General features: G+C 34.3%; 1 protein-coding gene across 7 annotated transcripts in view; it reads right to left on the bottom strand.

Moving 5' to 3' along the window:
• SPAG1 (sperm associated antigen 1) overlaps positions 1 to 23071 on the bottom strand; it is an 83441-nt gene that overhangs the window by 46727 nt on the left and 13643 nt on the right. For 5 of the 7 annotated variants that reach the window (XM_079102648.1, XM_079102649.1, XM_079102651.1 and 2 more), the window contains 6 exons: positions 21428 to 21492; positions 20273 to 20382; positions 19005 to 19110; positions 16078 to 16208; positions 14482 to 14588; positions 9536 to 9695 (listed from right to left, as the gene is read on the bottom strand). In XM_079102648.1, the coding sequence (XP_078958774.1) occupies positions 9536 to 9695; positions 14482 to 14588; positions 16078 to 16208; positions 19005 to 19110; positions 20273 to 20382; positions 21428 to 21492 (679 nt within the window). Of the gene's footprint in view, positions 1 to 9535; positions 9696 to 14481; positions 14589 to 16077; positions 16209 to 19004; positions 19111 to 20272; positions 20402 to 21427; positions 21493 to 23071 lie in introns of all 7 variants that reach the window. The other 2 variants (XM_079102650.1, XM_079102653.1) reach the window with 2 other exon arrangements.

Below are 23071 nucleotides of genomic sequence, written 5' to 3'. Positions count from 1 at the left end.
GCTCAGTAACTGTCAGTTGTTAATTAAATCCATGGGTTATGCTGTACCTCAGTCTGGATGAACTGGACCTGGTCAACCCAAGTGGAGCTTATAAAAGAGAACCAATATCAGCAAAGGTTACAAAACTTGAATTGCTGCATTTTCCCATGATCCTCACAACCCTAGAGGATACCCCATAATGACTATGTCCCTGGAACATACCCCATAATGACTAGGAATTCTTTCTTGGAATGTGGTGGGATGGGGAACAACATGCAAAGATTCCAACTAGATAACTTCTTTCTGGGTCATGACATTTATTTTCCTACAAGTGACTTGGATTGCTTCTCTCACATCCAAGGTTCTAGGACCTCTTTGTACATGTCATCCAACAATGTATCTTGATAGAGGTGAGCATAAGCTAGTTCAGCTGATGTGTTTCATTTTAAGAATAAAAGGATTACTTATGAATTTCCAGCTAATTATCCACCTCATGTTGATTTGCTTTCCTGATAAAATTTATATTCTATCAAGAATTCTGGTTTTCTGAATCATACATATTTTATATATTCTTCAGTCTATAAAATAATTATGGGGGGACATTAATGACAATGTAAAAAATGATTCTCTAAAAGTTCTGGCTGTTGGAGATTTGAATGGGAATGTTGCTTCTCTATTAGACTGATAGTCACCTACCTCAGAGAGAAACATCAACTGGTTAACTGATATTACACTACAACCATCCTGATTCAGATTTCTAATTACAGAAATATTATTAGAGGTTTTCTTGAAAAAAATTAGCCGTTTCCTGTTTATCTCTATTTGGAAGGAAAGCCTTTTAGTTTCATAAATGATCACACTCATCTTTAACTCACTAGCTCCTCAACATAGGTTCAGTTACTGATAAGAATTCTTGGTACATCAGAGAACATTAAAGTAGATTATATCTACTCTTGGAGAATGTAGTCTGATGATATTTGGCCTGGGCTTTATAGAATGTACAGTCTCTTAGCTGGTATCCAGTAACCACATTTAGCATATAGACTTTGGAGTCAAACATATTCTTGGACCATATTCCAAATGTGTGACTTAACTTGTACAAATGTGGCAAGTAACTTCACCTCTCTAAGCTTCTGTTGCCTAATCTATTAAAGTATAGATAATTATAGCTTCCTTAAGGATTACATAAAACATTCTATGTAAAGCACACCCACAGTTCTTGGAATGTGCTAATCATTCAGCCCTCCACACACATACACACACACAAAACAGTAAGGAGTAAACATACTCCACCTTGTTTTACCACTGTCAAACTCAGGTACTGTCAACCTAGAATTCTATAGCTGCTAAAAATATCCTCAGAAATGAAGATGAAATAAAGATATCCATCTGTAGTAAAATGAAAAGAATTCATTTCATTAGAAGTAATGCTAAAAGATGTTGCTCCATGGTACAATGCTTGCATAGCATAAAGAAGGGCCCTGGATTCAATACCCAACACTGCAAAAAGTAAAAAAGAAATGCCAAAGAAAATTCTTCGGCTGAAAGAGAAACAATGCCAGAATGAAACTTGGAACGTCAGGAATGAAGAAAGTGCAAAAAAAAAAAAAAAATATATATATATATATATCTGAGTAAATAAGACTGTTTTTCTCCTTTTAAATTCTTTAAAATATATAGTAAGGTTGGATGTAAAAATCATAATATTGTTTGATGGGATTTTAAATGAATGTGGATATAATATGTACAATAACTACAATATAAAGAGAAGGGTAAAGAGAATAAAAAACTATGAAGTTTTAACATATACTTTAAGTAGTAAATTACTAATTCTAAGCAGAATGTAGGTTAAATATGTACATTTAACATTCTATAGAGAGCACTAATAGAATGTACAAAGATTATGGTTTACCAAAAAACCTCTAGAAATAAATTAAAATTAAAAAACTAGCTGGGCATAGTGGCATATGCCTATAATCTCAACTACTCAGGAGATTGAAGAAGGAAGATTATAAGTTTGAGGCCAGTCTAGGCAAGATCCTGTCTCAAAATAAAACATTTTTTAAAACAAGGGCTCAGTGGTAAAAGCACCTCTGGGTTTGATCTCAAGTACCACCAACAACACCAAATAATAATAATAAATATGTAAATTCTTCCAAAGAAAATAGCAAAGTGAACTGGTATAAAACACAGACGGGGAAAAAAACAGAAAAACATAATATTTAAACACAACATATTAATACTTATACCTAAATACAAACATACCAATACTTGGGAAAAACATACCAATATAAGAAAGAGTTAGTAAGAACAGGTAAAACAAGATGCAACCAAATGCTGTCTAAAAGAAACATACTTTGCTGATACAGGGAGGTTAAAAGTAAAAGAATAGAATATATATATATATTCTATAATAATATATATAATATAGAATATAATAATATAGAATAATATATTCTATAATAGAATATATATATATATATTCTATAAATATTAGTCCAAAAGATCTCAAGTGGCTATATTAATATAAGACAAAGTAGACTTTAAAAAGCAAGTAAAAGGGGTTGGGGATATAGCTCAGTTGGTAGAGTGCTTGCCTTGCAAGCATAAGGCTCTGGGTTCAATCCCCATCACCACACACACACAAAAAAAAAAAAGCAAGTAAAATTACCAAAGATAGGAAGGGACATTTCAGAATTTGAAAAAGATAAATTGGCTAACAAGATACAGCAATCCTAAATGTAAAAGCATGTGAAAACAGAACCTCAAAACACATGAAGCAAAAAGTGATAAAAGGAAAGTCAGGAGTGGTGGCACACACCTCTAATTCCAACAACTCAGGAGGCCAAAGCAGGAGGGTCACAAGTTTGAGAATGGCCTCAGTAACTTAGTGAGACCCTGTCTCAAAATAAAAAATGAAAAGGCCTGATGATGTTCGCAGTGAAATGCTCCTGCATTCAACCCCCAGTACCAAAACAAAACAAAAAACAGAAAATCAGCAGGGATAAAGAACTGAGCAACACCATTCACCAACTAGATCTAATTGACATTTATAGTGTACTCTACCAAAAACAAAATATGGCATATTCATCATGGCATATTCATCAAGAAAGAACATATTCTGCATCATGAAACAAGCTTCAAAAAATTTAAACAACACAGTCTAAACAACACGAAGTATATTCTGTGACTTTAATGGAAGTAAACTAGAAATCAATAATAGAATATTAATAAATCTCAAAACTTTTTGGAAATTCAGTATGCCTTATGATTCAAAGGAAGAGTCTCAAGGGAAATTAGAAAATATTTTCAAATAAATGACAATGAAAGTACAACATATCAAAATGTTTGGGGTGCAGCTAAAGCAGTGATCAGAAGAAAACATACAGCATCAGATATTTATATTAAGGGGAAAAAGACAAGTAGATATTCTAAGCTTCTATCTTGAGAAACTACTCCCTCTCCCCCTCCCTCCCTCCTCCCCCTCACCTCTCTCCAGGACCAGACAGTTCCAGTGACAAGTTCAATCAAATATTTAAAGAAATAACATCAATTTTGCATAATCTCTTTCAGAGACTAGAAGTGCAGAAGGTACATCCCAACTCATTTTATGAGGCTGGCATTGGCCTGATAAACTAAAAACCAGACAAGTACAGTAATGAGTGAATAAGTGGAAGACAAGGAAAGATAAGAAGAGGGCTACAATCAACTATCTCTTGGAAAAATAGATGTAAAAATCCTCAATAACACTGGCGAGGATGGGGGGAAAAAGGTACACTCATACATTGCTGGTGGGGCTGCAAATTAGTGCAGCCACTCTGGAAAGCAGTATGGAGATTCCTCAGAAAGCTTGGAATGGAACCACCATTTGACCCAGCTATCCCACTCCTCGGCCTATACCCAAAGGACTTAAAATCAGCACACTACAGAGATATAACCACATCAATGTTCATAGCTGCTCAATTCACCATAGCCAGATTGTGGAACCAACCTAGATGCCCTTCAGTTGATGAATGGATAAAGAAACTGTGGCATATATATACAATGGAATATTACTCCGCCATGAAGAATGATAAAATTATGGCATTTGCAGGCAAATGGATGAAAATGGAGAATATCATGTTAAGTGAGATAAGCCAATCTCAAAAAACTAAAGGACGAATGATCTCGCTGATAAGCAGATGAGGACATATAATGGGGGGTAGGAGAGGTTAGCCTTAGGGTTAGGGTTAGGTTTAGGGTTAGGGATAAGGAGGGTGGTAAGAATGGAGGAAGGAAGGACTGTATAGAGGGAAAAGAGGGGTGGGAGGGGTGGGGGGGAAGGGAAAAAAAATAACAGACTGAATCAAGCAACACTGCCCTATGTAAATTTATGATTTTTAATAAAAAAAAATCCTCAATAACATATTAATGAATAAAATCCAGCAACAAATAAAATAATAATACATCATTATCAACTTACTACAGAAGAAAAATCATACGATCAATTCCAGTGATACAGAAAAGCATGTGAAATAATTCAACATCAACTGAAAATACAAACTCAACTAGCTATAACTAGAAAACCACTTCCTTAAATTAACAAAGGGCATCTATCAGATGCCAATAGCTAACATTGAGTTTAATGATCAAAGACTGAATATCTGCCTTCTAAGACTGAGAACAAATCATATACATCCACTCTCACCACCTGCTCAACTTTCTAGCTAGTACAATAAAAGGGAAAAAGGAGATTACAGATTAGAAATGAAAAAACAAAACTGTGCTTATTTCCAGACAACATATTTGTCTATGAAGAAAATTCCAAATAATCTATAAAAACGTGTGAATCAGCAAGAGGCAAAATACAAAGTCAACATACAAAAATAAATAAAACATATTTCTAAAGGCTAACAATGAACACCTGAATTTTTAATTTTATAAATTTTTTAAAAAATACTATGTATAACAACTCCAGAAAGTTGAAATGTGTAAGTATAAATCTGCCAAAGCATGTAGAATGTCTGTATATTAGAAACCACACAATGCTAATGAAAGAAATCAAATGGAGAGACAAATTATGTTCATGTATTAGAAAATTCCATATGGTTACAATGTCATTTCTCCCCCAAACTGATCTATAAACTCAATACAATTCCAATCAAATTCCCAGCATGATTTTTTATATCTAGAAAAACAGATTTTACTGCTTCATATTTGCCATCCTATTATTATACTCTACTGCATATTACAATGATAGATAAAGGAAAATCACTCCTATTTTGTAATGAGCGTATAAATGGTAAATGTTAGTAGTATAATAAAGACTTGTGGTAAAATAGTCATCAAATGTTAGGTGATTTTATTAAGTCGCTGTTAAGTGGTTTTATACAATAGAGAAGTATAACTGAATATTAAACGAGAGAATTGTAGACCACAAAAAATAAAATATACCTCCAAAAATTTTGACTTTAAAACTGCAAAGGCAGAGAAGCTAGAATAGTCAAATGATTTTGTAAGAGAAAAATAAAGCTGAATCACACAACCTGATTTTCAGATTTAACTCTAAAGCCATCCAAACCAAGACAGTGTGGTACTGATGAAAGATGATAGACACATAAGTCAGTACAACAGAATGGCAGCCAGAATTAGATTGTACTGGCCACATGAACATGGCCAATTAATTTTTTTATATAAGTGCAAGGGTAATTCAAAGAAGTAAGGATAGTTTCCAATAAAAAACTGGCCACCCATATTCAAAACAATTGAAACTCAATCTAATTCTCACATTCCACATAAAAATCAATTCAGAACTGATACATATCTTATTGTAAAATATAAACTGAAAACAACACAGAAGAAAATTTTTCATGACTTTGAGTTAGACAAAGTATCCTTAGATCAAAAGCACAGTGCATTTTTTAAAAGTGTAAATTTGACTCCAACAAAATTAAAAATCTTTGTTCTGTGAAAGCAATATTTAAAGAAATTTTAAAAGCTAGATACAGGGAAAAAATATTTTCAACTCTCATAGCTAACAAAGGATTGCAACAAGACATCAAAAATATAAATATTTCTCAAAACTCAACAGTAAGAAAACAACCTTAAAAAAATTAGTGGAATAATTTAAACAGACCTTCACTACAAATGATATAGAGATGGCAAATGAGCACATGAAAAGATGTTCAACATCATTTGCCATCAGGAAATGTGTAAATTAAAACCATAATGAGTATATACCTAACAAAACAGATTTAAAAATCCTGGTCTTACCAAATACAAGGATATGAAGTGAACTCATATATGGCAATGAAAAATGGTACAGTTACTCTGGAAAACAGTCTGGCAATTTCTGATAAAGTTATACACACACTTGCCATATGAGTTGACAAGCCTACTCTTAAGTATTTACCTTTCACCCAAAAACCTGCACATGAAAGTTTACAGCAGCTATAGTCATAATTATCAAATACCAGAAACAGCCTAAATGTCCTTGAACAAACTGGATAAACAAATTTTGGTACACCCACATAATGGTATGCTATTCAGCAAGAGGAACGAAGTGAACTCTGGCATCACTGCCTCTGTGGGCATGTTGTGGGAAACATGATTCAAAGGAACTGCAACAATTAAGGAAGCTATTTATTGGTTGTCTGAGGTCTCAAACTACAAATGATAGTTAAAGAGAACATACTGAGAAATGGAGAGTATACTCCCAGATTATGTGGTAATGGCAGACACCCCCACACCAAAGAAAATGTTCCAAGGGCTTTGGTTTTGTGATTTATTCTTGTGTTGAAGACCTGGGTGCAGCAACTTTTGCTCTACCACACAAAGTTGATGGGTATTGAGTGGAAATAGAGCTGTTTCTACAAAGAAATTTATAAAGCCCAATGTACATCTAACAGTGAAGAAAATTTTTGTTGCTGATATTAAAAAAAAAAAAGATACAGAAGAATACAATTTGATTGACTACTTTGGAAAGTATGGCAAGATTGAAACCTTAAGTTATGAAAAACAAGCAGAGTGGGAAAAGACTTGCTTTTATAATTTTTGATTGTCATCGTACAGTTGATAAAATTGATGTTCAGAAATAACCACACTATTAATGAGCACAACTGAGGTGAAAAAGGCCTTTTCTAAACAGGAGATGCAGTCTGCTGGATCACAAGAAGGTCATGGAGGTAGATCTGGCAACTTTATGGATCATGGAGGAAACTTTGGAGGTGGTAAAAGTAATTTTGGCTATGGTGGAAACTCTGTTGGAAAAGGAGCCAATGATGGTGGAAGTGGTAGCAGCAGAGGCAATTATGGAGAAGGTGATGATGGATATAATGGATTTGGAGGTAATGGTAATTACAGCAGTGGTTCCAGTTATAGTAGAGAAGTGGTGGTGGTAGGCTAGGATATGGAAACCAAGGTGGTGGATGTGGTAGTGGTGAAGGAGGACATGATAGTTACAATGAAGGAGGGAATTTTGGCATTGCTAACCACAGTGGTGGCTGAAACTATAATGATTTTGGAAATTACAGTGGACAGCACCAATCAAATTATAAACCCATGAAGGTGGGCAGTTTTGATGAGAGCAGCTCTGACAGTCCCTGTGTTGGTAGGTGAAAGTGGTGGATATGGGAGAAGACTCTTAAAACAGTATAAAAAGGTTACAGTTCTTAGCAAAAGAGTGAGGAGTTGTCAGGAAAACTACGGGTTACTTTGAGACAATCATCACAAATGCGTTAGAGTAACTGCAAAAATCTGCCACAGAAGGATTGATGATCCATAGTCAGAAAAGTTATTGCAGCTTAAACAGGAAAGCTTCTTGTGATATCACAATCACAACTAGTAAAAAGTGTAGCTATTGATTAATGCAATGTAGCTACTGGTTAATACAATGTCAATCAGATTCCTGAGGTCTTTTAGCTTAGTTGCATCTTAGTCTTTTTCTTTCTTTTCATTATATCAGGTATACTGCCTGGTAAATTGTGGTTTGGTACAGGAATTAAAAATTCAGTAATTTTTAACTTAAAAAAAAAGAGAAAATAACCAATGATACATGAAACTACATCAGCAAATCTCAGGGACAATGTACAGTGAAAGAAGCTAGTCTCAAAATATTACATACTTTCTGATTTCATTTATATAACATTCTAGAAAGGGTAAAATTATAGGAACAAAAAACAATGACAGATCAATGGTTAGTAAGAACTGGAGTTAAGAAAGAGTCTGGTTAAAAGGGCATCAAGAAGGACTTTTTGGAATGATGGAACTGTTCTATCCTGATTATAGTAGTATTATATGAAATTATACATGTGCTAGAACTGTATTCCCCCAAAAGGTCATTTTTATTGTACATAAATCTTTAAAATAATTTAAAAATAGTAGCAATCAGAACAGTTTATACTTCATTTTGTTCCAGATAAGATTTTAAATGATTTCCTTTAACTACAAGATACTTATTATCTTAAGTTAAATATAAACCCTAAAATGAACATTTGTTGCTAAAACTTATTTAAAATCTGGCTGAAAGATGAGCCCTCAATTCTTCAAAACTTTAACCTTAATTTCTCTTTTTATCCTTTGATGCTCTCTCTTCTTTTCCCTATGCTTTCTGGTGCTCTTCCTCTCTATCTCCTCCTCTTTCTCTCTCCTTTTCTGTCACTTTATGGGTTTTCTGGGTTTTGGTTTTTGTATTGCTGGAGATCAAACCCAGGGCCTCACACATTTGTCAAGTGTCCCACCACTGAACTACATCCCCGGCCTCTGTCCCTTTGTTTTTATTCTATATTTTAATTTGAAATGTACAGTTTAGATTATATACTTGTCATAAAAAAAACCTTATTGTTAAAAAAGTTATTTTTTAAAAGTTCAATGAACTTAACATTTTGTATTTCTCAATATTAAAATGTTTGGTCAAATTACTTACAAGTTGATTTTTTACTTGTGAATGATTTTAATAATTAATATTTTCCCCTTGGTTATTCAGGGATTCTCAAGAAGAGGGAAGATTTTATGCCCCTGGCCAAGCATGTACACAAATCTTTTGCCTCAGGATTGACCTAACTCTCATTGTTTTACCTTATAATCATGAAGTTTTATCTAGGCTATATTCATTTTCTGAAACATTTCTTTTGCATATTTAAAACTTTTTGAGAGACACACAATTTCCCAATAATGCATTTGTTTTAGGTATATAAACAGGTCCATCCCAATTCCTACTTGAAGCCAACACATCTGTTTACAACCAAGTGGATATACAAACAATCACCTAAAAGAGAGATTTAAGGTGAATTTACAAATGATTATTGCCATGTAGACACAGCCATTTACATTAAAAGGTGATAATTAGAAATTAAATTGAGCACTAGGGAAAAAAGTGCCAGACTAAAAGGAAAAAAGCATTGGGGAGATTATATTAAACTGTATCAAGAAAAAGATAAGCTAAACTTGCTTAGAGATTCACACGGTAAAGCTAGAAAAAGTTTGGCAGACAAAATTTATGAACAAATAGAAAAACTGAGCTAGCTTATTATATAACCAGGTAGTTCTCTGAATAACCAAAATAGAGAAGGGATTTTACTCTTATCTCCACTGCCATTTTCATGTTTTCTTCCACTTCCCTTTTCATCTTCATCTTCTGAGTTTTCTACTTCCTCAATAACCATCCTTTTCCCTTTAGACTGGGTCCTTGATCCAGGTTCAGAATTTTTCACATCTTTTTCAACTTCTGACAAGGTTTTCTGCAAATCACAATATTAACAACAATATTTTCCTTTAATAAAAAGAAATTCTTTCAGGCAAGAATATGAAGATATTAAGAAATGAATAAAAACACAAGATTTTTTATGGCGTGTGGATTTTTTTTTCAAAACTACTTCACTGCTTTATCTAATTATAACTATGCATATCGTAAAAAGCTTAGAGTAGCAGTATAAAAAGGAAAAAAATCACCTGAAATCCTGCCACTCAAATAACACTGTTGACATTTTGATAATCTTCCCAAATGTTTCTGTGCATACAGACAAGCAAAGATGTATAGTTTCACACAAGTGAAATCATGCTTCCTGTGCTTTTTTTTAAAGGATAATGTTGAAAGTTCTAAAATGCTTTATGCCAGTGAAACCAAGAAAGCAGACAGATTCTCAGCAAGGCTGGTGAACAAAAAAAAACATGGGCCCAGAAGCTGAGGGGACCAATTCCTGGCAAACTCGAGTTTGGCCCAAAATATAGGCCCAGTAAACACACAATGCATGACATAGAGTGTGCTTAAGTGAGAAAATCAAACATGGAGAGAGGTTTACACAGGGACAACTGGTCATGGAAACCCACCTGGTTCTACCCTTACCCCTCTAATTTGACTGCTTGCAGGACCAGCTGGGAGAGAATCTGGCTGGGAACCCAGAAGGGCAGGGGCATGAGAGAATATATGGAGACAACCCAAGACCAGGAAACATGAGGTCCAAGGTGACGTAGGGGACTAAAAATTGGGTTCCCTACCACATGAGTGGAGCCTGGAGGACATTCCTGGGGTAGAGTCTTCCAGTGTGAACCAGCAAGTACTGGGTGCTGGAGGTGCACTGATTTAAAATCTCCAGACCAATTGGCATTCAGTGAAGAGCCTAAACCCTGCCTCCAGGAATTCTGCCTACAGGATTACCCTCTCACTCCAGTAATCCAGAGGGTGGAGCATCATGCTCCAGATGATCACACCTAAAACTGCTGGAGAAGAGAAACTGAGAATCTTTTTAACTCCTCAGATCCATACTGTTAGGCGGGTAGACATGCAAACAACATGACAAAGCAAGGGAACAAATCACCCCAAGCAAATCACTTACTCCAAGAACAGAATCCACTGACACCACAGTGAAGAAATGTCAGAGAAGGAGTTTAGAATGTACATAGTTAAACTGATCTGCAACATAAGATGATATAAGAAATGAAATCAGAAAGAAGATATAGGAAATAAAAGATCACTTCAATGAAGAGGCAGAGATTCTGAAGAAAAAAATAAAGCCCAAGCAGAAGTTCTCTAAATGAAAGAAATAATAAACCAAATTAAAATTTCAACAGAAAACATCACCAACAGATTAGACCACTTAGAAGACAGAACCTCAGGCAATGAAGGCAAAATACGTAATCTTGAACACAGAGTTGACCATGGAGAGATGTTAAGAAACAATGAACAGAACTTCCAAGAACTATGGGATAACATGAAAATATCAAATTTAAGATTTATCAGATTGGTGAAGGTGTGGAGATACAAACCAAATGAATGAACAATCTTTTCAATGAAATAATATCAGAAAATTTCCCAAACCTGAAGAACGAAATGGAAAATCAAATACAAGAGGCTTACCAAAGGTACAAAATTACAAAAGACCCACACCAAGGCACATTATAATGAAAATGTCTAACATATAGCATAAGGATAGAATTTTAAAGGCTATGAGAGAAAAATATCATATTACTTATAGGAGGAAACCAGTTTAGATCTCACAGATTTCTCAACCCAGACCCTCACAGTTAGGAGGTCCTGGAATAACACATACCAAGTTCTGAAAGAAAATGGATGCCAACCAAGAATCCTATATTCAGCAAAATGAAGCTTCAGATTTGAAGATGAAATAAAAATCTCATGGTTTTAAATTTACATTTCCCTGATGACCAATATTACTGAGCATCTTTTAATGTGCTTATTTTTCATCTATGTATCTCTTTTAGTTAAGTGTCAGATGAAATATTTTACTTCGTCCAAGGGTATAGCAGAGTGGTAGAAAGCTTGCCTAGCAAGACCCTGGGTGGGATCCCCAGCACTGAGGGAAAAAAAAACTTGTTTTTTACTTAGCTGCCTGTCTTCTTATTATTGAATTTTGAAAGTTCTTTATGTACTGTTGATACAAATCCTCTGCTGAATACATGATTTAAAAATATTTTCTCCTAGTATGTAACTTGTTTATCGTTTGCATCTTATTATTTTCTCCTTCCCTCTCTCTTTTTTTTTTTTTTTTTTTTTTTGGTACCAAGGATTGAACCCAGGAACACTCAACCACTGAGCCACATTCCCAGTCCTTTTTTATTTTTTATTTTGAGACAGGGTCTCACTAAGTTGCTTAGGGCCTCACTAAATAGCTGAGGCTAGCTTGAATTTAAGATCCTCCTGCCTCAGCCTCCCAAACCGCCAGGATTACAGGGTTGTGCTACTGTGCCCAGTCATCTTTTTGTTCTTCTAATAGTGCCTTTCTAAGAGCAGGAATTGTTAATTTTGATGAAATCCAATTTATCAGTTTTTTCTTTTATGGATTGTGCTTTCCATGTCACATGAAAAATACTTGTCTGATGCAAGGACGTAAAGATTTCTCCTAAATATCATGCGAAGTGAAATAAGCCAATCCCTAAAAACCAAAGACCAAATGTTTTCCCTGGTAAGTGGAGAATGATATATAATAAGGGTGGGGAGGTGGGGAGTGAGAGAAGAATGGAGGAACTTTAGATCATGTAGAAGGAAATGAGAAGGAGGGGGGTATGAAAAATGGAATGAGACAGACATCTGTACTCTATGTACATGTATGATTATACGAATGGTATGAATCTACATTGTGCACAACCATAGAAACGAAATGATGTACCCCATTTATGTACGATGAATCAAAATGCAGTCTGTAAAAAATTTAAAAATAAATAATTAAAGAAAAAAAAGAATGGGGAGTTGTATTTCATGTATAATATGTCAAAATGTACTTACTGTCATGTATATTCAAAAAGAACAAATAAAAACAAAGAGGTAGGAAAAAGATTTCTCCTATGTTTTCTTCTAGAATTTTTATTTTAGGTTTTACATTAAGGTATATGATCCATTTTGAGTTAATTTTTCCATGTGGTTAAGATAAAAATGCATTTGGATAAGGCCTAAAAGTTAATATGTAAATGTGAAACTATGTTGGGTAGTAATATTATAGGTGGTTTTTCTTGCTTTGAATTTTTCTTTCTTTCTTTCTTTCTTTTTTTTTTTTTGCAGTACTGGGGATTGAACCCAGTGGGGCCTTGTGCTTGCAAGGCAAGTACTCTACCAACTGAGCTATATCCCCAGCCCTTTGAATTTTTCTTTTAAAATACTGTTTAATTAATATTTAATAACTATAACCTTTATACAAAGGAAATAAAAGAGAGAGTGCAATAGGTTATCCAATAGGAATGTGTGAAAATTTAGGGCCAATTTATTGTGGAAAGGCAATTCTCCACAATTTTATCCTATTTCTGATCATATTGCAAACAGAGGCACTAAATCACCTTTGTTCTGGATTATATTTAAGGATCTTTATATCATGAATACCTTTGGAAAATAGAAATAGCATTTCCCTGAAGAGGACAGGGCAAGTCTATTTACTCTGCAATATAATAAAGACAATATTTCCCTCTGAAGCAGAGATTTGGCAGTTTGTTTATAGCCCATAATAAAAAATGAGTTTTCCCCCATTTTCAATTCCTCAATCTTCCCACAAACCCACTGAGTATGCAGCATTCATCTGGGTCACTCTGCATCACTCCTGTGGGTTCAGGAACAAGGAGAACTGACATGAATGTGGAGCTCATCAGCACGTTATACCACGAGTATTACTTTCTGTCTGATCCAGGCTATCTTGGTTCCTTTGCTAAGCCACCCTGTTAATTTGCAAGTAGAGTAAAATCTCAGACCCTTCACAGTTCCTGACACCTCTACTGTTTAGGCCTTAATACAAATACCCCTAATTATATATCTGAGTTAGTCCATCAGTCAGGTAGCTCGTGCTACTAATGACGTTCTCCTGACCATTCTAGCAACAGACAGAAACACTCTTCTATGGTCACAGAGATTACCCTTAATCCTACCTACGAAACTTTAATACCATGCTGCATGGTAAATTGAGATTACCTCAGAGAAAAGTAATGCCTGTATCTGCTGAGAGGTGGGCTTATATCTTTACACCATTTTTTTCTTAAAAACCTGCTTTCAAGCTGGGCATGGTGGTAGACTCCTGTAATCCCAGTGGCTGAAGAGGTTTTGACAGGAGAACTAAAAGTTGGAGGCCAGTCTCAGCAACTTAGCAGGGCCCTAAGCAACTTAGTAAAATCCTGTCTCAAAAAAAAAAAAAGAAAAGAAAAGGTTGGGGATGTAGCTCAGTGGTAAAATGCCCCTGGGTTAAATCCCCAGTAGAAAAAAAAAGAAAACACACACACACACACACACAAACAAACAAAAAACTTGTTTCATTCATTTCAAAGTGCATGTTAACATTTTGAGATGTCTAGGATATCTTTTTAAAGGTGGGACCTAATCCTCAACATCAGCAAGACTAATACCATTTTTTAATACCTTTATTTTTTATTTGTTTATTTTTATGTGGTGTTGAGGATTGAACCCAGTGTCTCACACGTGCTAGGTAAGCACTCTATCACTGAGCTACAACCCCAGCCACCTGAAACCATTTTAACATAAATTCAGAAAGAGTAAATTATAGCATTAGGTAAGAAATCACTTTTTATACTTACCTTAGCCAAATCATTATCAGGCTCAACATCCAGTACTTTCCTCAAATCTTCTATAGCTTCCTGAAGTTTGTTTTGATGTTTATATGTAGTGGCACGGCGGAGAAGAGCTGAAAATTTACCAAAATAAAAGTTATATGTTTTAACATATCATATTGTAGTTATAACTATTTGGCAAGTTGAAAAAAAAAAAGGTAGCACTGGATACTTTAAGATGTAATTGTGCAAAGCTTACATACACCCATTTTCATGTTGAACATATAAAAAAGGTCCTATGGTAAACAGAAGAGGCTGCATCAGGTAACTCTCTCTTTACCAACTGGGCAGCTCCAGGCCTGGCCAGCTCCTCAACAAGCTGAGAGACTCCATATCTTACACTTTCAAAGGCACCATCTTATGCTATAGAACTGGGAAGGTTTTCACTGAACAATGCTTTCCTTCTTATAAGCATCACTAATATTTTCTTATCACTTTTTGAAATTTTTAAAAATGCCTTGTTGAAATTTAGTATAATATTAAACCAGCATCTAGCTCAGAATATGGCACATTAGTAAAATCTATTTAGACATCTCTAAAATGATTAGAAAGAGTTGCTTAGCACAAGGAACTGAATGTATCTAATGACTTAAGTCAGTTAGCTTCAGAAATTGAGTCCCTTGGTAGTCCGTGTTAGATTTTTTTTGGTAGGCTTCAATGTATAATTTTAAAATTATTTACTACAACAATGAATGCCTTTCTAGCCCCATCATTACTGATTAAATAATGAGAGAACTTAGTGTAATTAATTCAATATTTCAAAAAAATCAGTTTTAGTAATTCTAAAAGGTGAGAAATTTTTATCTGACATTTTAATATACCTTTTTAAAAAATATATAAATCTAATAAATTTTATTTTAGTCTTAGAAGTAGCCATGAAAACCTAAAAAAATTTTAATCAAAAGTGTAGCATAGTGCTTTAAGTACACTTTACCTACTGCCACTGCTATTCAGATTCAAATATTCAGGATGTAACAATTATCTCTTTTTTTGGGGGGGGTAACTTTTTTCTGTTTCGATTTTTATTTATATATATATGTATGTACTTTTTTGTTTTTGTTTTTGTTTTGCAGTGGGAGAATACTGGGGATTGAACTTAGGGGTACTCATTGACCACTGAGCCACATCCCCAGTCATATTATGTATGTTTTTTTGAGAGACAGGGTGTCACTGTTGCTTAGCTCCTCACTGTTGCTGAGGCTGGCTTTGAACTCGTAATCCTCCTGCCTCAGCCTCCCAAGCCACTGGGGTAACTTTTAATTTAGAAAAACTTTCAAAGTTGTAGAAAAGTTGCAAAGATAGTACAGAGGTCCCTGTGCATCTTCACTTACATTCCCCTAATGAGAAAATCTTATTCAATCTTTTGGGATTATTAACTCCCTCACTGCAAATAATCAGGGACTTAAATTTCAAGTTAAAATTAAAAGTAACTCTACAGAGGTGATGACTCACATATGGAAATTTGAGTTAATCTGAAATATGTTTAATGTGTGTATTAAGCATCTACAAATGGTCTTTAACAGACCCTGCCATAAATTTAAAAGCATTTGGTGAATATTTTACCCTTTATGTTTCCAGGTTCTAACTGCAAGACCTTTTCACAATCCTGAAAAGCACTATTCCAGTTCTGCAATTTGATTTCTGCTTGAGCTCGATTGTTGTAGGCAGCTACAGTGGGAAATGCTGAGATACTCCTATAAAAGAAACAACTGTTGGTAACAAATAGGCCTAAAGTAAACATAAGAACATTAAAAAAAAAAAAAAACCAGTTAAAGTTGTAGATTAAACAATTATAGCCTATGTATGGGCTGAACTGTCTTCTCAAATATTTATCCATTGAAGTCCTAAACCCCACAGTACCTCATAATATGAATATTCCTGGAGACAGGGACCTTAAAGAGGTAATTAAGTGAAAATGAGATAAATGATGTAGACCCTGTTCCAATAAAATTGGTGCCCTTATAGAAAAGATTAGGATACACATGCACCCATGAACATATAGGAGAAGGCAGCCACCTGCAAGCCAAGGAGAGAGAGCACAAAAGAAATCCACTCCATCAATACCTTGATCTCAGACTTATAGCCTTCAGAACTATGAGAAAACAAATTTTTCATGTCTAAGTTACTCTGTGGTACTTTGTCATGGCAACCCTAGCAACTGATACAGCCTAAAAAATAAAGCTAATAAAATACAATTCAACATACAAAATATCCACATTTAGACAAATGCTTAAAAATCTAGTTAAGGCTTAAAGTAAACTCAGACTTTACAGATGACATAGGAATTTAAATACCTATAGATCACCTTCAAAAGCAGGTTAGTTAGCATTAAATATCAAATACACTTTTTGAATTCTTAGGAACAATTTCATAGAACAAAACAAAATTAATCACAATTGATATTCTATATTCAGCTGTTATTGTGTTAACAGAAACAAATTAGTTTGTAACTAAAAGCAGATTTAATTCTAAGGAAATGATCATAAAGTAATTTAATTGAGGGAATTTAATTGAAGAAATAGGAAAGTAGTCAGTGGGATGAAAAAGAGACATTAGAAAGCAAATTTTGCTAGATTAAGGATATTAGTACAAAATGAAATGGAAATGAAAAGGAAAAACTTAAAATCTACCTGCTGTTGCTTAAAAAGTTGGTATAGAATGCTGTGAAATCATGAATACCCAGATTTAGGAAACACAAGGGTATTAGTACACCAAAATTACTAAATCCAGAAGAGGAATAGAATGAGAAAATGGAAATGTCATAAACAGGGTCAATTTAATAAGATCATCAACGATAAATATAGAGGTATTACATGGTAGGACAGAAACCAGACATGGAAAATACATGTAAGGGTAAACAATAGGAGGACTTGACACCAAGCACTTCCCACTGGCCAAGCACTAAGCACATTACATACACAGATCATTTGATCCTCGTTACAATCCATAGAGGAGGTTTTACTGCTCTTTACAATTTGCAGATGAGAAAGCAGATGACACAGAATGGCTAAGTGAAGTGCCACAGCCACAGCTAGTAATTGATAAAGGCAAGGTTCACACCCTGTCTGCTCCTGTTACTACCAGGTTATTCTGCCTTCGGTATACTTGTCTTAAGACTGCTAAATTAGTTTTCACAACAGCTCTGAAGATGGCACCATTATAACCCTCTCACACTGAGGAAACCAAGGCAAGAGAGGTGACAAGAGTCAGAGGTGGCAGTGTGAGTTCCCTTAAGCATCATACCACACCACTTTAAATTCTTCAACTCTATGACTTCTTAACAGAAGATAAGGAAAATGTTGTTCCCCATCATGGACAAGAGAATCTCCACTGATGGAAATGAACAAGAAGAAAGAAAACAATATCAGAGGTGACATCTACCAGCCTGAATATGGGAGGCTGCACTAAATGAACCTCTCATCAAATATCCTTTTAAAAAATACTTTTTTATTTATAGATGGACACAGTACCTTTATTTTGTTCATTTTTTTAAGCAGTGCTGAGGATCAAACCCAATGCCTCACACATGCTAGGCAATTACTCTACCACTGAGCCACAAATCCAGCCCCTGAAATATCCTTTTTATCTTGTATCCCTTTCAACAAAAACAAACCTCTTTACAGACACAACAATGAAAAAAAAATTTCTCCTTATGAAAATGAAAGGAAGATTATACAGAGGTTAATTTGAAGGTAGCTTTAATGATTCTATGAGTATGTTTGTAACAATATTTTAGGATCTTCATCAACTTTTCATGTAATGTAAGACTTCAAAAGTTCATATATGTATTAATTGACATCTGCTATGAACCAGGAACTTTGCTGGACAATAAGGATACAATGGTGTAAAAAAAGAAAAAAAGAAATTGGACAAGTAGACTCTGCTCTTACAGAGCTGACGGTTCACATACTGTACCTTTAACAAGTACTATATATGAGAGGTAAGATTGCTGTAAAAGCTTATAATCTGAGGGGTGGCATGGAGTAGGATAGAGATTTAACCTAGTCTGGGAGGTCACAGAAGACTTTTCCAAAGAAGCAAGGCACAGGCTAAGGTAAAGGATAAGCTAGAATGTATTAGATAACAAGAGGCGGGAAGGTCATTCTAAACGGAGGACTCAGCATGTACAAAGATCCTGTAGTCAGAGGGAGTACCATAAATACCAGGATTAGGTCCAGGCAGTCTACCAACAGAACTCAAGTTCTTAACCTTTATGCTATGTGGACCTTTTGCAAAGTTCCTTTAAGGTAGTTTCTATTCTCTCTGTAATACAGGAAAGCCAGATCTTCTGTCAAGGGTGGGAATGAAGACAGAGTTAGAGGTTTGAGGAAATATTGAAAAAACAAGACAAACAAAAGTAAATTTATGATAAGGCACATGTACAAATACAATACCTTGAGCAATTCTGAAATAGACGTAGCTTATTTATGTTGCTTCAATAATTAAAACACTATCACTTTTTAAAATGGTAAGTTTAAACTACAACCAACCTAGTATAATACATCACAGCCTCCTCATAATCGCCTGAGTTGAAAGCTTCATTTCCTTTTTCTTTTTCACGAACAGCAAGTAAACCCCTGTCCTTCTCAGTTAAACCTAGAAATAAATATTAACTGCTATATGTGAAAATATAACAATATAATTTTTTAAGGTTTAAATCCATGAGTACTTTTATGCAGTGCTGGGGATCAATTCTAGGGCCTCACACATGCCAGGCGAGTGCTCTACCACAGAGCTACCCGAGCCACCAAGAGTGCTTAATCTAACTGAAGTAGAAAATAGTAAATAAAATAAAATAAAATAAAATAAAAGGTTTTCTAAGTTTAGGGGAATTTTTTCCTTTTTTAATTAGAAATTCAGAATTTTTAAGGATTTAGATGATTTTTATAATTGATTTCATTAAAAGTCATCTATGGACTTCAAATGAAAACTGTCTCATTTTTTTGTTTGAGGTAATAAAAAAATGTGAGGAATTTCTGGTAAAGAGAAGATAAAAAGGAACAAAAACAAATTACAGTAAGAAAAATAGGTTTATATTTTGAAGTATTACTAAATTAATTTATTGTAACCATTATTCATATAAAGTAGTTAAAAGAAATAAACTTGTTAAAGATGGCCAACTTCAAGAGAAAAATCCAAACTTTTAAGGGAAATCTATAACATTCAAAGACAATGTTTTCTAGGGGAACAGTTGTTATTATAATTTAAAACTTTAAAGACTGCTAAATTATTCTTATTTTTTTTTATTGTAAACAAATGGGATACATGTTGTTTCTCTGTACATGGAGTAAAGGCATACCATTTGTGTAATCATAAATTTACATAGGGTAATGTTGTTTGATTCATTTTGTTATTTTTCCCTTCCCCCCACCCCTCCCACCTCTCTTTTCCCTCTATATAGTCCTTCCTTCCTCCATTCTTGCCCCCCTCCCTAACCCTAACCCTAACCCTAACTCCTCCCACACCCCATTATGTGTCATCATCCGCTTATCAGCAAGATCATTCGTCCTTTGGTTTTTTGAGATTGGCTTATCTCACTTAGCATGATATTCTCCAATTTCATCCATTTGCCTGCAAATGCCATAATTTTACCATTCTTTATGGCTGAGTAATATTCCATTGTGTATATATATATATGTATATGTATATATATATACATATATATATATATGTATATATATATACCACAGTTTCTTTATCCATTCATCAATTGAAGGACATCTAGGTTAGTTTAAGTTATTTTTATTTTCCCCGTTACCTGCTGTGTCTACTTGTCTCTCAATTTTAGACAAATGTGACTTGTTGTCAATTACAGTCTTTTCTTTGTAATCTTCATCAATTTTTGAACATTCCTTTTCCACATCAAATCTTAAATGAAAAAACAAAACTGAGAAAACACAATACAAGTAAGAAAATAAAATTGTTACTGATATTCTTTATTTGTATTACAAGCTAAATAACTCTCTTTATTTTTTGGTACTAGGGATTGAACCCAGGGGCACTCAACTACTGAGCCACATCCCCAGACCGTTTTATATTTTATTTATACACGGTATCAATAAGTTGCTTAGAGCCTTTTTCAATTGCTCAGGCTGGCTTTGAGCTTGTAATCCTTCTACCTCAGGCTCCCAAGCTGCTGGAATTTCAGGCACATGCCACTACGCCTGGTTAAATATCTCTTAATCAATGCTTGGGACCAGAAGTGTTTCAGATTTCAAATTTTTTTTTTCAGATTTTGAAGTATTTATATATACATAATGGAATTACCTTGCGGATAGTGATCAAGAAAAAATGCAAAATTCATTTATGTTTTTATACACCTCATACATATAGCCTGAACATAATTTAATATTTTTAAAATTTTTGTGTATGACACTAAGTATTACAATGTGGAATTTTCTATGTGTGTCATATTGTGAGCACTAAAAAGTTCAGATTTTAGAGCCTTTCAGATTTCAGATTTTCAGATTAGGAATGCTCAACTTGTACTGTGCCTTTAGATGTATATTCAAAAACTGCATAATATGTTTGTTTTCCAAGTCATTTGCACTCCTTCTTAAGAAAATATCCAATTAAGTAAGGATTTAAATATTAGTCAGATAAAACCTGTTCAGAATCTTATAATTAAAATTGTGAGCAATTTCTCTCCATTTAAAATGTTTGTACTTTTTTATTTCAGATGATTATAAAGACAGCATTAGTTATTTTTGGTTAATTTTATAAACAAAAGGATGTAGTCCTTTTTTAATGAAAAACAAAATCAGAATTGCTTAGGCTAGATACTCTTAATAGTATACTAAAATAATTCAGTACCCTTGAGATACTTAGGTATATAATTATCTTAAAAGTTACAGTATTTAATGGAGGAGAATTTTTCAAAGATAAAATTTATATAGAGAAATATAAAACATACTTATCCCATTCTGCATAATCTCTTGGAATTTTCTTTTTGGCTGGTTTATTTTTAGAATGTTTTTCCTAAAAGAAAAATATCATATTTTATGAGACACATTTTATCTATAATTAGTAGATTTTACTGTAAATACAATGTGAAGTATTGGATTAAGATATACAAATAGAAGAGATCAGAAAAATAGTACCTTTGAGGTTATGACAATTTCAGTATCAGAATACAATAATATACAGCAGATAAAAGAAAGGATTTAAAATCTTAGTTAATTCTGGGGACAATCTACAGTCTTTTTAAAAATATTTTTTAGATGTTAGTGGACGTTTATTTTAGTCATTTATTTATATGTGGTGCTGAGAACAGAACCAAGTGCCTCACACATGCTAGGCAAATACTCTACCACTGAGCCATAACTCCAGTCCCCAATCTACAGACTTTTAAGCATATGTGTGTATACAGACCACACATGAAATTATTTTCTTATAATAAAAAGATTAATTCTGATTCATTCTTGCAAAACCTAGGCACTGGAGAAACAAGAATCACTAGTTGCTCTATTAGTCAGAGCTGTTTTGTTGCAATGACAGACACCCAACTTAGACTAATTCAATTTTAAAAGAATAAATTATTGACTTATATAAACAAACTGATAAAAAGGCAGGGTACTGCCAGATAAAGGGATTACTATGCCTTTCCTCCAGCTTTCTCTCTCCTGCCCCTATCTCTGCTCCTTTATGCCTGCTGATTTCATTTTCCTCTATGGTGACTTGCATTCTCCACATAGGAGGAAATTTGGCCACAGCAGTTTGGGATTATAATTTTACAGGTCTCCTCATCAGAGAGGAAAAAGAGGTGACTCTTCATTGCACCTTCAGTTAAGAGAAATCCCAGGGAAGCACTCTACTGGCTAGTTTGGGTCAAGTGCCTGACCCTGACCAAGCACTGGCTTGATACAAAGGAGCGCAAACTAGGTCCCAGTCCCACTGCTGAGAATGGGGTAGAGAGGCAGGTGCTGTACCAGAAGGGAATGAGAGGAAAGCACATAATAACCATTATGTACACAAATAATTAATCTCTCAGAGCAAGTAGTACAATGTTATGCTAGATATATACTAAGGAATATTACTGTTTAAAAAAAAGTTTTCTATATAGTCTGAAGAAAGGGGAATACAGCAGAATTTTTAACAAAATAAAGTAGGTAGGTACTGATTTGTCTTTAAACCATTACATGTGTTTACTGTCATGAAATTTGTGTTTGCTAATAGATGACTGCAATTCTAGGACCTATAAAACTGTATGAGGGCATATTCCTTACAGGCTAAATAAGTACTTTGATTCAATTTTCCTGCTTATGAAGACAATGTTCTTGGGCTAACCTGTGTTTCCCAAAAAGATATGGAGAAGTCCTAATTCTAGTAATTGTGAATGAGACCTCATTTGGAAATAGGGTTGGTGCAGATGTAATCGAGTTAAGATGAGGTTGTGGGCCCTAAACCAGGAAATTAATGTCCTTATAAAAAGAAAAGGAGACAGGCTCAAAGGGAAGCTGGTCACAATGCAGAAAAAAGCAGAGATGGGAGTTATGCTGTCCAAGTCAACAAAATGCCTGGCACTGTAAGAAACTGGAAGAGCAGGGTTGGAACCACC

The sequence above is a fragment of the Sciurus vulgaris genome (genome assembly GCF_902686455.1).
Source record: "Sciurus vulgaris genome assembly, chromosome: 1".
NCBI classification, from domain to species: Eukaryota; Metazoa; Chordata; class Mammalia; order Rodentia; family Sciuridae; genus Sciurus; species Sciurus vulgaris.
The sequence above is the reverse complement of the archived record's forward strand: the minus strand, read 5'-3'. Positions and strand labels throughout refer to the sequence as shown.